Source organism: Thalassophryne amazonica, chromosome 15, assembly GCF_902500255.1.
Source record: "Thalassophryne amazonica chromosome 15, fThaAma1.1, whole genome shotgun sequence".
Classification (NCBI taxonomy): domain Eukaryota; kingdom Metazoa; phylum Chordata; class Actinopteri; order Batrachoidiformes; family Batrachoididae; genus Thalassophryne; species Thalassophryne amazonica.
This window is the reverse complement of record NC_047117.1, coordinates 86,193,923-86,211,042: the sequence shown is the minus strand read 5'-3', so window position 1 is coordinate 86,211,042 and position 17,120 is coordinate 86,193,923. Positions and strand designations below refer to the sequence as shown.

Here is a 17,120-nt window from a genome sequence, read left to right as displayed (position 1 = left end):
AGCAAATCTTGTCCACGCGGGTTGTGGGGCATTTCTCTCTGAAAATTTGAGTAAAAATGGGTCATTCTAGATGTTCAGAAGAACAGCGTACTTTGATGAAAATTTCATTGGGGAGGGAAAACATATAAAGAAGTGCAGAAAATGATAGACTGCTCACCTAAAATGATCTCAAATGCCTAAAAAGGGCAACCAAAACCAAATCACTTTTTTGTGACCTCATGAAAAGTGATTTAATCTATTAGTTCAGGATCCCATCACTAATGTTTTGTGATGATGTTACGAAATATTTTGGGGTTCCCCTGTTGGGGGAGCATGTGGCTATGATTGGTGTTAAAATTAGTTATCAAAATACTTTGTGCAACGCAAATTATTGGTTGTTACCAAGATATTAAAAAATAATCTTGGATTTATTATTAGTAGTAGTAGTAAATTGGCTTTTTTGTGGGGGAGAGTTAATTCATTATTTTAAGTGTTCAGCTTTGCACTCTAATCTTCTTTCGAGGTTTAAAAATCTTAATTCAAGAAATCCTGTCAAGTGAAATTATCTTGCTGCATGGACAGATAATTTCCTTTGCTTTAAGTGCATTTTCCCTCACATTTAGTGTTTTTATCTTGTTTTTAGACACCCTTTTATTGCAGTGTTATGGTATTATGGAGAAAAAAAACATGAGTCTGGGCTAATATGCATGTGTTTTAACTTTCTGTGGCTACAGCACAGAGTTCTGGTGGGATATTCAGAATAGTACCACTGCACGGAAACGTCTTGTAGCTACGTCCAGCAAGGCGCAATAAGACACCTTTGAGAGTACTTTTACTCAAAGCAAATGCCTTCACTTCTGATTTTAATTTCAGGTCCAAAATTATACTTTTGTAATGTTCTGAATATGTTCCCTTTTCTTCCACTGACACTTTCTCACTTCTCTCATCTCTTCCATCTGTAGCTTTCCAATGACTCACTTTGGGAAGATAAGTGGTCTCACCGGGCTGTTAACAACTGTATTCCTGCTTCTCCAGTTTCCGATGCTGCACATCATTAATTTCCAGCTCCATGGTGATCCTCTCTATGTGAGTGTTTTAACTCTTGTGTGGTCTGTTGTTTGCTGCTTCAAACACAAGAAACAGATGTGAAACAATTCGGTTTTGATTGCACGCGCAAGTCACTCAACAGTGGTGAAGGAAACCATCCACATGGGTATGTGATGGTCAAGGAATCTGCTGAAGAGATGTGAGGAACTGGGCGGTTGTAGTGCTCTGGTTGTACTGATGCAGAACACGCAATGAGCTCCCTGTGTGACAATTTAAAGAGCGCTTGAATTCATGTCAACATGTCCTTAAGGACCAACCATATTGGTCAGTTTCACAAACCAGCTTGCTGCCTCTCGATTCATTCACTGTGACTTGGTGGCAACTTTGTGCATCAGCCAATGAAGGACATGTCACATTTTGGACTGAATTCAGCTCAGCTTCATATTGTAATCAAGCTTCTTAATATTCATTCAATGTCACAGGACTATTACAGTCCTAACATTTGCAGGTGCAGGATTTGGTGTGGTTACCGATAAAAGTAACTGGCATCTTTTTATTTATTTACTTTATTTTATTTATTTATATTTACTTGGACTTCTTCCTCCTTACTTGAACATTTACATTCTCCCGAGGCTTGCCGGGACGTATCACCTACATTCACAGGATTTGTTTTTATTAACTGTCCCTAACGTCCGCACTGTCTTTGGCAAAAAGGCTTTTAATTTTGCAGCATCTTCTGCATGGAATCAGCTTCAGAATGAATTACAATTGAAGGAGTTGGTCTCATTTTATTCATTTAAAGGTTTTTAGAAGACCTTGCAGAAAGGCAGTCTGTCTGTCACTGTTTTTAAATTGATTTAGGTCCCAGGTTTTTATGATGACTTTGTTTGAGTATGTTGAAAGTTTGTCTATGTATTTATTTGTACGTGTTTTTGTATTTATTTGTAACCGCAATGCTGCCACTTGCCAGGACACTCTTGTAAAAGAGATTTTTGATCTCAATGAGTTTTTATCCTGGTTAAATAAAGGTTGATGAAAAGTTTGGATCCGACAGAGTATAAGTGTTTTTGTCCTGTCTGTCCTGTCTTCTGCACTGCCTGTGTTATTTTGAAATATCTCGTCTCTTGTGCATTGTCATGGCTTTCTTACTTTTGTGTTTTCCCAGGTGTATCTCAACTGTGTCATGTCTCAGTCCATTTAACCTCTCTCTCCACCTGCAGTCTCTGCTAGAATGTATCCTCTTCTGGAGAACCGGGGAATGTGTCCCCATCTTATCTGCAAACATAGATAGAGCTCTACAGGGAGGGTAACATTAGTACTCTACAGCAGGCCATGGAGCACTTGATTAGAGAACCTGCAGGGTCTACAATTAATGTGGACTCATTATTCGTTGGCTTAGTGGGAAAATTAGTGCAGAAAATCCACAATGGTGATAGTGTAGTTTATGTGAAAGGGAGGGAAATTTGTCAGGTTGAAACTGTAGCCTGTTTCTAGTCCATTTAACCTCTCTCTCCACCTGCACGCTCTGCTCAATTGTTGCATAGTGCAGAGCTTTCCTGCATTCCCAGTGTTTCCTTTCCTGATGTTTGACCTTTGCCTCATGTCTGTTATGTGTGGGACGCGGCTTGAGGAGCGGTCCAGCGTCTGACTGAACCCAGCGCTTAATAACCAGAAGCAGCTCCCAAAGAAACAATTTTATTTTCTAATCACCCATCGGTACTGTACAAGAAATACAAATTAAATAATACTGGTGAGGTGAAGAGGCTGCGCGCTCTCTCAGCGCCTCAACGGACCGGAGCCCGAACGTTCTGGACTCAGGTTTTCTGCCAACACCCCCCAGGTGGCCCTTCCCAGAACTGTACTCTGTGGAGGGGGAACAGAGGTGAGATTATTCAATACTATTACCAGAAAGCTATTAAAGGCACACTTATCAGCAACACGTTCAGTTCAGGTTTCAGAGTTAATTCAGATGAACAGCTGCTCACGGCTTGTGTAGGTTTATTATTCCGCACACCACAGCCGCGAGGAGCAAACAAGACAATTTCTTCAATGTTCAAATTTAGCTGTGCAAAAAACGCCACATTATATTCACAAATAAGCCTTTAAAGATAATCACCTCTGATGTGTGCTGACAGCTTTTGCCTCTCACCCTAGTCCTCCCTCACAGATGTAACGTCAAACTCTGGAGCGGCCCTCAGCGTCCCCAACGGTCGATACAAGGTCATAACAAGGTTGTATTCTCCGGCAAACAGCCCTCATCACTGCTGGCTTAAATGCAACTCCTCATTTCTTCATTGACCCCAGCTGAGAGTCCTTAGTCTGCACGTGAATGTCACAGGTGTTGCAGATCATCCTGATAAAGAGCCGCACGAGGATGCAACAGGTGCAACCAATCATCACAGAGGTGAGAGACTCTTCTGCAGCACAATTTTCCCAGAGGTCAGTCCCAGACCACCTAGGAAGGAAAACAAACACAAACCCAACAAAACAGTGTCCAGCCAAGCCCCCCAACACACAACAGTACCCCCCCATTAACGGGAAGCCTCCTGCCAACCGCACAGACCTGACCCGAAAACCGCCTCCTGGTCTGGGTCCAAACAGGAAACAGGCAGCAACGACGCCCACAGGGTCCACAGCAGGCAACAGGGCCAGGAAACGCGGCCGGAAGGCAGGCTGGCAACAAAACAAAAACACCCCCAAAAACCCCAAAAGAGTCCCAACACAACCCCACATAAAAAACAAAAATACAAACAAAAAAAAAAACCCAGCATCCCCCCCCAGAGAACCTCACTAACACACCCCAGGGAAGCACACTGGGGAAAAACAAAAGAAAAAACGTAACACCCACCCAAACACCTCCCCAGGGGACCGTCCCATCAAACCCCGGGGAGAAACAAAAAACGTACAACCCCAAAACCCCCCCAAGAAAACCCCAACACACCAGAACACAGGTCAAAAGAAAAAACAACAACGCCCTCCCACAACATGTGGAGCATCCCAGGAATCCCCAGGCATACACGGGAGCCTTAACGTCCCCCAGAGGACCGTTCCATCAAACCCCAGGAGACACCCCCACAACCCAGGAACCCCACCCCAGCCCAACACAGCCGGTCGACCCCACAGCCAACCTCCCCCCCAGAGGACCATCCCATCAAACCCCGGGGGGGAAACAGGAGGAAACAAAAACCCCAAACCACCAGGGATCCCCAAAAACCACCCCAGGAGCAAACAAAAACAACAGGAAGCCCCGTTGACCTCCCCAGCACCCCGAAAGACCCCAGAACACGCCCAGAGTCTATCGGCAGACACGTCGTGGCAATCGGCTCAGGACTACTGAGCCAGGGAAGACAACAGGAAAAACACAACCCAGCTCCACCCCCAAGGGCAGGGGAAAACCGACAAGACGGCCGGCGTCGACCCCCCGACTATACTCCAGCCTACCGGGAGGGGTGGGCAGCGGAACAGGCGTACGGCACTGATCGGCCCCACCGCTCTGATTGGAGTATATCCCCACAGCCCTACACCTCAGTGACGCCAATGGCGAACGGTCAGAGGCTCACTGAGGCTGGAGTGGAACTGGGAATTAACTAAATCCAAAAAAAAAGCCCTGGACCCCCCCCCCCCAGGTGCAGAGGTCCTCATGGGAATGCCCAGTGACCAACCTGCACCACCCCACAACACTAAAGACAAACGGTCAGAAGTGTGTGAGGTTGGGGTTAGAGGACAGGGAAATAAAAACCAACAAAACAAAACAACCCACCCCACTAAAAAAAAAAATTAAATACTATAAACAATAAAAAAAAACTCCTACTCACCTGAGTCCAAATGAACTCCGATCAGCCTGTTCACTCCACCAGGACTACATACAAATACTGTGCCCCTAAATCAAAATACCGATTTTTTTCCCATTTACATCCCAACCCCTCCAAAAAACACCTGGAGCAACATCAATCAATCAATCAATCAATTTTTTTTATATAGCGCCAAATCACAACAAACAGTTGCCCCAAGGCACTTTATATTGTAAGGCAAGGCCATACAATAATTATGTAAAACCCCAACGGTCAAAACGACCCCCTGTGAGCAAGCACTTGGCTACAGTGGGAAGGAAAAACTCCCTTTTAACAGGAAGAAACCTCCAGCAGAACCAGGCACAGGGAGGGGCAGTCTTCTGCTGGGACTGGTTGGGGCTGAGGGAGAGAACCAAGAAAAAGACATGCTGTGGAGGGGAGCAGAGATCGATCACTAATGATTAAATGCAGAGTGCTGCATACAGAGCAAAAAGAGAAAGAAACACTGCATCATGGGAACCCCCCAGCAGTCTACGTCTATAGCAGCATAACTAAGGGATGGTTCAGGGTCACCTGATCCAGCCCTAACTATAAGCTTTAGCAAAAAGGAAAGTTTTAAGCCTAATCTTAAAAGTAGAGAGGGTGTTGTGAAAGTGTAGTGACACGGACCCACAACAGGGGGCGCAAATGAACGGTCAATAGATGAGCCAAAAAGTAACAATTTAATGTTGTGAATGTGCACAACGAACATACAGACAATCGCAGAATATCATAACAGTCAATACACAGAGGTGACGTGTGGGCAGGCTCGAGGATAGAAGACGTCTGTCCTGAGAAGAGCCGGAACCACACGATTTCCGCCGCCCCAGAACCTGGTGAATACTGGAGCCGCCAAGTCCCGAATTCCCAGGTGATCACCGTCCCCGACTGTCGGATCTGGTACTGCTGGCGAAGAACAAAGACAGTCAAGTGTGGGTGTGTGTACACCCAGTAACAACAACGGTGGGAATGCCACCTCCACCTCTCATTCAATATGTTGCAGTGGTCTCAGCTGAAAAGGAGCGCCGTCTTGCACAGCCTCCTCACAAATGACCGGTTCTCCTGCAAATTCTCACAATAACAGAGTTACAAATCTCACAAAAAGGCTGAGAGTATTACCTCCTATGAAGTATGATATCTCGGCAACGAGGTGGAGATGACGTCTGGTCTTTGTGGAGTGAGATGATGTTGAGTAGATGGGTGACAGCTGTCAAGAGGTAATGAGCGACAGCTGTCACCCCCGGCTGTGTCCATGGCGGCAGCGCCCTCTCGTGCCTGAAGCCCGCACTTCAGGCAGGGCGCCCTCTGGTGGTGGGCCAGTAGTACCTCCTCTTCTGGTGGCCCACACAACAGGACCCCCCCCTCAACGGGCGCCTCCTGGCGCCCGACCAGGTTTGTCGGGGTGTCGGCAGTAGAAGTCGGCCAGGAGGGCCGGATCCAGGATGAAGCTCCTCTTCACCCAGGAGCGTTCTTCGGGTCCATACCCCTCCCAGTCCACCAAGTACTGGAACCCCCGACCCATCCGACGGACGTCCAGGAGCCGGCGCACCATCCAAGCCGGCTCCCCGTCGATGATCCGAGCAGGAGGCGGCGCCGGTCCGGGAGCACAGAGGGGTGAGGTGTGGTGAGGTTTGATGCGGGACACGTGGGAAAACCGGATGGATCCGCAGTGAAGCCGGGAGTTGGAGCTTCACTGCGGCAGGACTGAGGACTTTGAGGATCCTGAAGGGGCCAATGTACCTGTCCTGAAGTTTTGGGGAGTCCACCTGGAGGGGGATGTCCTTCGTGGAAAGCCACACCTCCTGCCCGGGCTGGTAAGCAGGGGCCGGGGATCGCCGGCGGTCTGCATGGGTCTTCGCCCTCGTCCGGGCCTTCAACAAGGCAGAACGGGCGGAGCGCCACACCCGACGGCACTTCCGCAGGTGGGCCTGGACCGAGGGCACACCGACCTCTCCCTCCACCACGGGAAACACGGGGGCTGATACCCCAAACACACCTCAAATGGGGAGGAGGCCGGTGGGCAGAAGACACCTGGCTGTTATGCGCATACTCGATCCAGGCCAGATGGTTACTCCAGGCCGTCGGGTGCGCGGATGTGACGCAGCGGAGGGTCTGTTCCAAGTCCTGGTTGGCCCGCTCTGCCTGTCCGTTCATCTGAGGATGGTACCCGGACGAGAGGCTCACGGTGGCCCCAGTTCCCTGCAGAAGCTCCTCCAGACGTGTGAGGAGAACTGGGGACCACGATCAGAGACGATGTCGGAGGGTATCCCATGCAGACGGACGACGTGGTGGACCAGGAGGTCTGCTGTCTCCTGGGCTGTTGGGAGCTTCGGGAGGGCCACGAAGTGGGCCGCCTTGGAGAATCGGTCCACTATCGTGAAGATGGTGGTGTTGCCGAGGGACGGCGGGAGGCCCGTGACGAAATCCAGGCTGATGTGGGACCAGGGGCGATGAGGCACCAGCAGCGGCTGGAGGAGTCCTTGGGCCTTCTTATGTACTGCCTTGCCCCTGGCACAGGTGGTGCAGGCCTGGATATATTCCCGGACGTCGGCCTCCATAGACGCCCACCAGAAGCGCTGCCGGACAACTGCCACGGTCCTTCGCACCCCTGGATGACAGGAGAGCTTGGAACCGTGACAGAAGTCCAAGACTGCAGCTCTGGCCTCTGGTGGGACGTACTGACGGTTCTTCGGACCGGTTCCAGGGTCCGGGCTCCCTGCCAGGGCCTCCCGGACGGTCTTCTCCACGTCCCAGGTGAGGGTGGCCACGATAGTGGACTCCGGAATGATGGGCTCCGGTGGATCCGACAGCTCTGTTTTGACTTCGTCTTCGTGTACCCGGGACAAGGCATCCGATCTCTGGTTCTTGGTCCCGGGGCGATAGGTGATCCGGAAGTCGAAACGCCCGAAGAACAGTGACCAGCGGGCTTGCCTGGGGTTCAGCCGCTTGGCGGTCCTGATATACTCCAGGTTCCGATGGTCAGTGAAAACCGTGAACGGCACAGACGCTCCCTCCAACAGGTGTCTCCACTCCTCAAGAGCCTCTTTCACCGCAAGGAGTTCTCGATTGCCGACGTCATAGTTCCGTTCAGCCAGGGTCAACCTGCGGGAAAAGTAGGCACACGGGTGAAGAACCTTATCGGTCTCTCCGCTCTGGGACAGCACGGCTCCTATCCCTGAGTCAGAGGCGTCCACTTCAACCATGAACTGGCGGCTAGGGTCGGGCTGCACCAGAACTGGTGCAGTAGAGAACCGTCGTTTCAACTCCTTGAACGCGGCTTCGCACCGATCCGACCAGGTGAAGGGGACTTTTGGAGAGGTCAGGGCTGTCAGGGGGCTAACTACCTGACTGTAGCCCTTAATGAACCTCCTATAGAAATTAGCAAAGCCGAGGAACTGTTGCAGCTTCCTACGGCTTGTTGGTTGGGGCCAATCTCTCACCGCCGCAACCTTGGCCGGATCAGGGGCGACGGAGTTGGAGGAGATTATAAACCCCAGGAAGGACAAAGACGAGCGGTGAAACTCGCACTTCTTGCCCTTCACAAACAGTCGGTTCTCTAACAACCGCTGCAGGACCTGACGTACATGCTGGACATGGGTCTCAGGATCCGGAGAAAAGATGAGAATATCGTCCAGATATACGAAGACGAATCGGTGCAGGAAGTCCCGCAAGATGTCGTTAACCAAGGCTTGGAACGTCGCGGGGGCGTTGGTGAGGCCGAACGGCATGACCAGGTACTCAAAGTGACCTAACGGGGTGTTAAATGCCGTCTTCCATTCGTCTCCCTTCCGGATCCGAACCAGGTGATACGCATTCCTAAGATCCAGCTTAGTAAAGATTTTGGCTCCATGCAGGGGGGTGAACACGGAATCTAACAATGGCAACGGGTATCGTTTGCGAACCGTAATCTCATTCAGCCCCCTGTAATCAATACATGGACGAAGTCTGCCATCTTTCTTGCCCACAAAAAAGAAACCTGCCCCCATCGGGGAGGTGGAGTTCCGGATCAGCCCGGCAGCTAATGAGTCCCGGATGTAGGTCTCCATTGATTCGCGCTCAGGTCGTGAGAGGTTGTACAGCCTGCTGGATGGGAACTCAGCGCCTGGAACCAAATCAATGGCACAATCGTACGGACGGTGCGGGGGAAGGGTGAGTGCCAGATCCTTGCTGAAGACGTCAGCAAGATCGTGGTACTCAACCGGCACTGCTATCAGATTGGGAGGGACTTTGACCTCCTCCTTAGCCTGTGAACCGGGAGGAACCGAGGATCCTAAACACCCCCGATGGCAGGTTTCGCTCCACTGAACCACCACCCCAGACGGCCAATCAATCCGGGGATTGTGCTTCAACATCCATGGGATGCCCAAAATCACGCGGGAGGTAGAAGGAGTCACAAAAAACTCAATCTCCTCCCGATGGTTTCCAGACACTACCAGAGTTACTGGTTGTGTCTTGTGTGTGAGTAAAGGGAGGAGGGTGCCATCTAGTGCCCGCACCTGCAATGGCGAAGGAAGCGCCACCAGAGGGAGCCCTACCTCCCTTGCCCATCTGCTGTCTAGCAGATTCCCTTCTGACCCCGTGTCCACCAGTGCTTGGGCTTGAAGAGTTAAATCCCCGCTCAGGATTGTGACTGGGAGTCGTGTGTCAATTTGTGTGTGTCTCACTTGAATGGTTTGAGCCCTCCTTAGCCCAGTCTCTAAGGGCGGTTGTTGTCGTTTTGGCCGTTTGGGGCAGTTTCTCTGTGCGTGCTCAGTTGAGCTGCAGAGAAAACACTCTCCACGGATCAGCCTCCCCATTTTGGCCCTGTGCGTTTCCCTAACAACGTCAGCAGGGGGAGCTGTTGCCCCACAAAGAGCTGCGGCTGTGGAGCGTGGGGAGGGCGGCGCCTTATCGAACCCGGAAGGGAGAGGGGCGGCGCGTATCCGGTCACGTCCTTCGCCTCGCTCCAGACGGCGTTCCTCCAACCGATTGTCTAACCATATAACAAGATCGATAAGCCCATCTAAATCCCGCGGTTCCTCCTTAGCTACCAGCTGCTCCTCAGAATCAACGACAGTCCGTTTACGAAGGCGGCGCGGAGCGCAACGTTATTCCAGCCGGACCTCGCAGCCGCGATGCGGAAGTTGACTGCATAAGCGGCTGTGCTCTTGCGTCCCTGTCTCATTGACAGCAGCACAGTTGAAGCGGTCTCTCCTCTGTTAGGGTGATCAAACACTGTTCTGAACTCCCCCACAAACCCAGTGTATGCTGATAACAACCGTGAGTTCTGTTCCCAGAGCGCCGTAGCCCATGGCGCGTGCTTTACCCCGAAGCAGAGCAATCACATAAGCTATTTTACTAGCATCTGACGCGTACATGACGGGACGTTGTGCGAAGACGAGCGAACACTGCATAAGAAAGTCCGCGCACGTCTCCACACAACCTCCGTACAGCTCAGGAGGGCTTATGTATGCTTCAGGGGATGGTGGGAGGGGTTGTTGAACCACCACTGGAACGTTCATATCCTGCACAGGGTCGGCAGGAGGACGAGCCGCAGCAGCGCCCTGAGCGCTCGCCGCCATCTGTGCGGAGAGAGCCTCCACCCTGTGGTTCAGGAGGATGTTTTGCTCAGTCATTTGATCCAACCGAGCCGAAAAAGGTGGTGAGAATGTGCTGCAGCTCACCAATCACGTCTCCTGCAGACGCCTGTGCTCCCTGCTCTCCCATTGGGTCGTTAACAGCCGGTGTACGCCCCTCGGAGTCCATGAAGCTGGCCGAGATATCCTGTTGTGAAAGTGTAGTGACACGGACCCACAACAGGGGGCGCAAATGAACGGTCAATAGATGAGCCAAAAAGTAACAATTTAATGTTGTGAATGTGCACAACGAACATACAGACAATCACAGAATATCATAACAGTCAATACACAGAGGTGACGTGTGGGCAGGCTCGAGGATAGAAAGACGTCTGTCCTGAGAAGAGCCGGAACCACACGATTTCCGCTGCCCCAGAACTGGTGAATACTGGAGCCGCCAAGTCCCGAATTCCCAGGTGATCACCGTCCCCGACTGTCGGATCTGGTACTGCTGGCGAAGAACAAAGACAGTCAAGTGTGGGTGTGTGTACACCCAGTAACAACAACGGTGGGAATGCCACCTCCACCTCTCATTCAATATGTTGCAGCGGTCTCAGCTGAAAAGGAGCGCCGTCTTGCACAGCCTCCTCACAAACGACCGGTTCTCCTGCAAATTCTCACAATAACAGAGTTACAAATCTCACAAAAAGGCTGAGAGTATTACCTCCTATGAAGTATGATATCTCGGCAACGAGGTGGAGATGACGTCTGGTCTTTATGGAGTGAGATGATGTTGAGTAGATGGGTGACAGCTGTCAAGAGGTAATGAGCGACAGCTGTCACCCCCGGCTGTGTCCATGGCGGCAGCGCCCTCTCGTGCCTGAAGCCCGCACTTCAGGCAGGGCGCCCTCTGGTGGTGGGCCAGCAGTACCTCCTCTTCTGGCGGCCCACACAACAGAGGGTGTCTGTCTCCCTGATCTGAATGGGAGCTGGTTCCACAGGAGAGGAGCCTGAAAGCTGAAGGCTCTGCCTCCCATTCTACTCCTACAAACCCTAGGAACTACAAGTAGCCTGCAGTCTGAGAGCGAAGTGCTCTATTGGGGTGATATGGTACTACGAGGGTCCCTAAGATAAGATGGGACCTGATTATTCAAACCTTATAAGTAAGAAGAAGAATTTAAATTCTATTCTAGAATTAACAGGAAGCCAATGAAGATGAGGCCAATATGGGTGAGATATGCTCTCTCCTTCTAGTCCAGGTCAGTACTCTAGCTGCAGCATTTGAATTAACTGAAGGCTTTTAGGGAACTTTGAGGACAACCTGATAATAATGAATTACAATAGTCCAGCCTAGAGGAAATAAATGCATGAATTTGTTTTTTTAGCATCACTCTGAGACAAGACCTTTCTAATTTTAGAGATATTGCGTAAATGCAAAAATCAGTCCTACATATTTGTTTAATATGCACTTTGAATGACATATCCTGATCAAAAATGACTCCAAGATTTCTCACAGTATTACTAGAGGTCAGGGTAATGCCATCCAGAGTAAGGATCTGGTTAGACACCATGTTTCTAAGATTTGTGGGGCCAAGTACAATAACTTCAGTTTTATCTGAGTTTAAAAGCAGGAAATTAGAGGTCATCCATGTCTTTATGTCTGTAAGACAATCCTGCAGTTTAGCTAATTGGTGTGTGTCCTCTGGCTTCATGGATAGATAAAGCTGGGTATCATCTGCGTAACAATGAAAATTTAAGCAATACCGTCTAATAATACTGCCTAAGGGAAGCATGTATAAAGTGAATAAAATTGGTCCTAGCACAGAACCTTGTGGAACTCCATAATTAACTTTAGTCTGTGAAGAAGATTCCCCAGTTACTAGAACAAATTGTAAATCTATTAGACAAATATGATTCAAACCATCGCAGCGCAGTGCCTTTAATACCTATGGCATGCTCTAATCTCTGTAATAAAATTTTATGGTCAACAGTATCAAAAGCAGCACTGAGGTCCAACAGAACAAGCACAGAGATGAGTCCACTGTCCGAGGGCCATAAGAAGATCATTTGTAACCTTCACTAATGCTGTTTCTGTACTATGATGAATTCTAAAACCTGACTGAAACTCTCAAATAGACCATTCCTCTGCAGATGATCAGTTAGCTGTTTACAACTACCCTTTCAAGAATTTTTGAGAGAAAAGGAAGGTGGAGATTGGCCTATAATTAGCTAAGATAGCTGGGTCAAGTGATGGCTTTTTAAGTAATGGTTTAATTACTGCCACCTTAAAGATAGATTGATCATATTTAAGATCGAAGCATTAAATAATGGTAGGGCTTCCTTGAGCAGCCTGTAGGAATGGGTCTAATAAACATGTTGATGGTTTGGATGAAGTAACTAATGAAAATAACTCAGACAGAACAATCGGAGAGAAAGATCTAACCAATACCGGCATCACTGAAAGCAGCCAAAGATAACGATACGTCTTTGGGATGGTTATGAGTAATTTTTTCTCTAATAGTTAAAATTTTGTTAGCAAAGAAAGTCATGAAGTCATTACTAGTTAAAGTTAATGGAATACTCAGCTCAATAGAGCTCTGACTCTTGTCAGCCTGGCTACAGTGCTGAAAGAAACCTGGGGTTGTTCTTATTTTCTCAATTAGTGATGAGTAGAAGATGTCCTAGCTTTACGGAGGGCTTTTTTATAGAGCAACAGACTCTTTTTCCAGGCTAAGTGAAGATCTTCTAAATTAGTGAGACGCCATTTCCTCTCCAACTTACGGGTTATCTGCTTTAAGCTACGAGTTTGTGAGTTATACCACGGAGTCAGGCACTTCTGATTTAAAGCTCTCTTTTTCAGAGGAGCTACAGCATCCAAAGTTGTCTTCAATGAGGATGTAAAACTATTGACGAGATACTCTATCTCACTTACAGAGTTTAGGTAGCTACTCTGCACTGTGTTGGTATATGGCATTAGAGAACATAAAGAAGGAATCATATCCTTAAACCTAGTTACAGCGCTTTCTGAAAGACTTCTAGTGTAATGAAACTTATTCCCCACTGCTAGGTAGTCCATCAGAGTAAATGTAAATGTTATTAAGAAATGATCAGACAGAAGGGAGTTTTCAGGTAATACTGTTAAGTCTTCTATTTCCATACCATAAGTCAGAACAAGATCTAAGATATGATTAAAGTGGTGGGTGGACTCATTTACATTTTGAGCAAGCCAATAGAGTCTAATAATAGATTAAATGCAGTGTTGAGGCTGTCATTCTCAGCATCTGTGTGGATGTTAAAATCGCCCACTAATTATCTTATCTGAGCTAAGCACTAAGTCAGACAAAGGTCTGAAAATTCACAGAGAAACTCACAGTAACGACCAGGTGGACGATAGATAATAACAAATAAAACTGGTTTTTGGGGACTTCCAATTTGGATGGACAAGACTAAGAGTCAAGCTTTCAAATGAATTAAAGCTCTGTCTGGGTTTTTGATTAATTAATAAGCTGGAATGGAAGATTGCTGCTAATCCTCCGCCCCGGCCCGTGCTACGAGCATTCTGACAGTTAGTGTGACTCGGGGGTGTTGACTCATTTAAACTAACATATTCATCCTGCTGCAACCAGGTTTCTGTAAGGCAGAATAAATCAATATGTTGATCAATTATTATATAATTTACTAACAGGGACTTAGAAGAGAGAGACCTAATGTTTAATAGACCACATTTAACTGTTTTAGTCTGTGGTGCAGTTGAAGGTGCTATATTATTTTTTCTTTTTGAATTTTTATGCTTAAATAGATTTTTGCTGGTTATTGGTGGTCTGGGAGCAGGCACCATCACTACGGGGATGGGGTAATGAGGGGATGGCAGGGGGAGAGAAGCTGCAGAGAGGTGTGTAAGACTACAACTCTGCTTCCTGGTCCCAACCCTGGATAGTCACGGTTTGGAGGATTTAAGAAAATTGGCCAGATTTCTAGAAATGAGAGCTGCTCCATCCAAAGTGGGATGGATGCCGTCTCTCCTAACAAGAACAGGTTTTCCCCAGAAGCTTTGCCAATTATCTATGAAGCCCACCTCATTTTTGGACACCACTCAGACAGCCAGCAATTCAAGGAGAACATGCGGCTAACATGTCACCCCGGTCCGATTGGGGAGGGGCCCAGAGAAACTACAGAGTCCGATATTTTTTTTGCAAAGTTACACACCGATTTATTGTTAATTTAGTGACCTCCGATTGGCGTAACCGGGTGTCATTACTGCCGACGTGAATACAATCTTACCAAATTTTACGCTTAGCCTTAGCCAGCAAGTTTCAAATTTCCTTCAATGTCGCCTGCTCTGGCCCCCGGAAGACAATTGACTTATGGTTGCTGGTGTCGCTAACTTCACATTTCTCAAAACAGAGTCGCCAATAACCAGAGTTTGATCCTCGGCGGGTGTGTCGTCGAGTGGGGAAAAACGGTTAGAAATGTCCTTCTGTTTAGGACTACGCTTCCTCCTCACAGTCACCCAGTCGGCCTGCTTCCCGGCTGCTCGGGATCTGCCGGGAGGGAACTAACGGCGGCTAAGCTACCTTGGTCTGCACCGACTACAGGGGCCTGGCTAGCTGTAGAATTTTCCAAGGTGCAGAGCCGAGTCTCCAATTCGCCCAGCCTGGCCTCCAAAGCTACGAATAAGGTACACTTATTACAAGTACCATTACTGCTAAAGGAGGCCGAGGAATAACTAAACATTTCACACCCAGAGCAGAAAAGTGCGGGAGAGACAGGAGAAGCCGCCATAGTAAATTGGCTAAGAGCTAGTAGCTGTGCTAAGCTAGCGGATTCCTAAAAACACGCAAAGTGAATAATGTGTAAATAATTTAGACGTGATTCAGCAGAAGGAGTGCTTTAGTTAAGGCACGTGAAGATTACACTGGGAACAAATCGTTATCTAGATAACTAGATCATATCTAACTGCGCAGATTAAACAGCTAACAGATACAGAAAAAACACCGCTGTGCTCCGGAACAGGAAGTGATACAATACCGCAGTGAGAGCCAACCATCAGTAGAGGCAAGCAAGAGTATGACCATCCGTGAACATCACTGAGCTGTTTCCTGTCGCTCAGTCAACCGGGGCATATAACAGTTCTATTCCTTCTGAGTTGCATCGGCTTACTCCACTAGAGGAGCTAGAGGTCCGTTGGAGGAGTCTCAGTGGCACGAAGAAGAGGCGGTCCGGACTTGTGTCGAGGAGCAACCCCAAGACCCAAAACTCCGCTTGGACACTCGACCTCCTCTCCCGTCCACGCTCCTTAATCTGATCGTCCAGACGGATAACCAAGGATATCAACTCATCTAATTCCTTCGGTTCGTCACGGACCGCTAGCTCGTCTTTCAGGAAATCGTTCAACCCATCTATAAACACCTCCCTCAAAGCAGCAGCGTTCCACCCAGACTGTGCGGAAAAGATTCGAAAATCCACAGAATAGTCTGCTGCGCTACGTCAATCATCGCCAGGTGTTTCTGGACTCTCTCCTGAAATGGAGCTGCTTCTGCCGCTGGGTCCATACTGGTGTGGCCGGAGAATTCTGTTATGTGTGGGACGCGGCTCGAGGAGCGGTCCAGCGTCTGACTGAACCCAGCGCTTAATAACCAGAAGCAGCTCCCAAAGAAACAATTTTTTTTTCTAATCACCCATCGGTACTGTACAAGAAATACAAATTAAATAATACTGGTGGGGTGAAGAGGCTGCGCGCTCTCTCAGCGCCTCAACGGACCGGAGCCCAAACGTTCTGGACTCAGGTTTTCCGCCCGACACCCCCAGGTGGCCCTTCCCAGAACTGTACTCTGTGGAGGGGGGAACAGAGGTGAGATTATTCGATACTATTACCAGAAGCTATTAAAGGCACACTTATCAGCAACACGTTCAGTTCAGGTTTCAGAGTTAATTCAGATGAACAGCTGCTCACGGCTTGTGTAGGTTTATTATTCCACGCACCACAGCCGCGAGGAGCAAACAAGACAATTTCTTCAATGTTCAAATTTAGCTGTGCAAAAACGCCACATTATATTCACAAATAAGCCTTTAAAGATTAATCACCTCTGACGTGTGCTGACAGCTTTTGCCTCTCACCCTAGTCCTCCATCACAGATGTAACGTCAAACTCTGGAGCGGCCCTCAGCGTCCCCAACGGTCGATACAAGGGTCGTAACAAGGTTGTATTCTCCGGCAAACAGTCCTCATCACTGCTTGCTAAATGCAACTCCTCATTTCTTCATTGACGCCAGCTGAGAGTCCTTAGTCCTGCACGTGAATGTCACAGGTGTTGCAGATCATCCTGATAAAGAGCCCACCGAGGATGCAACAGGGTGCCAACCAATCATCACAGAGGGTGAGAGACTCTTTTGCAGCACAATTTTCCCAGAGGTCAGTCCCAGACCACCTAGGAAGGAAAACAAACACAAACCCAACAAAACAGTGTCCAGCCAAGCCCCCCAACACACAACAATGTCCCTGATGTATTCACTTCCCCCTCAGATTCTGGTTCCTGTGTTGGCTGCTTTTCTGGAGACTACCCTGCCTCATGGACCTGTGAACCTGCCTTAACTGTATGTAACTATCAGTCTTGTTTACCACAACTGGTTACCTCTGCTTCTGGAAAACCAAACTGTATTAAACATCATTTAACCACCTAGCTGCTTCCTGCAAAGGGGTTCTGGCTTGT

The 17,120-nt window shown here is 48.6% G+C and overlaps 1 protein-coding gene and 1 long non-coding RNA gene across 2 annotated transcripts in view; both read left to right on the top strand.

The window, feature by feature from the left end:
• The window catches only part of LOC117526669 (solute carrier family 43 member 3-like), a 50,884-nt gene that overhangs the window by 22,648 nt on the left and 11,116 nt on the right, over positions 1 to 17,120 (top strand). Inside the window, exon 11 of the mRNA XM_034188722.1 lies at positions 942 to 1,065. Within this exon, the coding sequence (XP_034044613.1) occupies positions 942 to 1,065 (124 nt within the window). The remainder of the gene's footprint in view (positions 1 to 941; positions 1,066 to 17,120) is intronic.
• Positions 2,427 to 14,524, top strand: LOC117526257. Its single transcript, XR_004565245.1, has 4 exons — positions 2,427 to 2,496; positions 7,331 to 7,332; positions 14,130 to 14,142; positions 14,513 to 14,524. It is a non-coding gene; the product is annotated as an uncharacterized LOC117526257 (long non-coding RNA).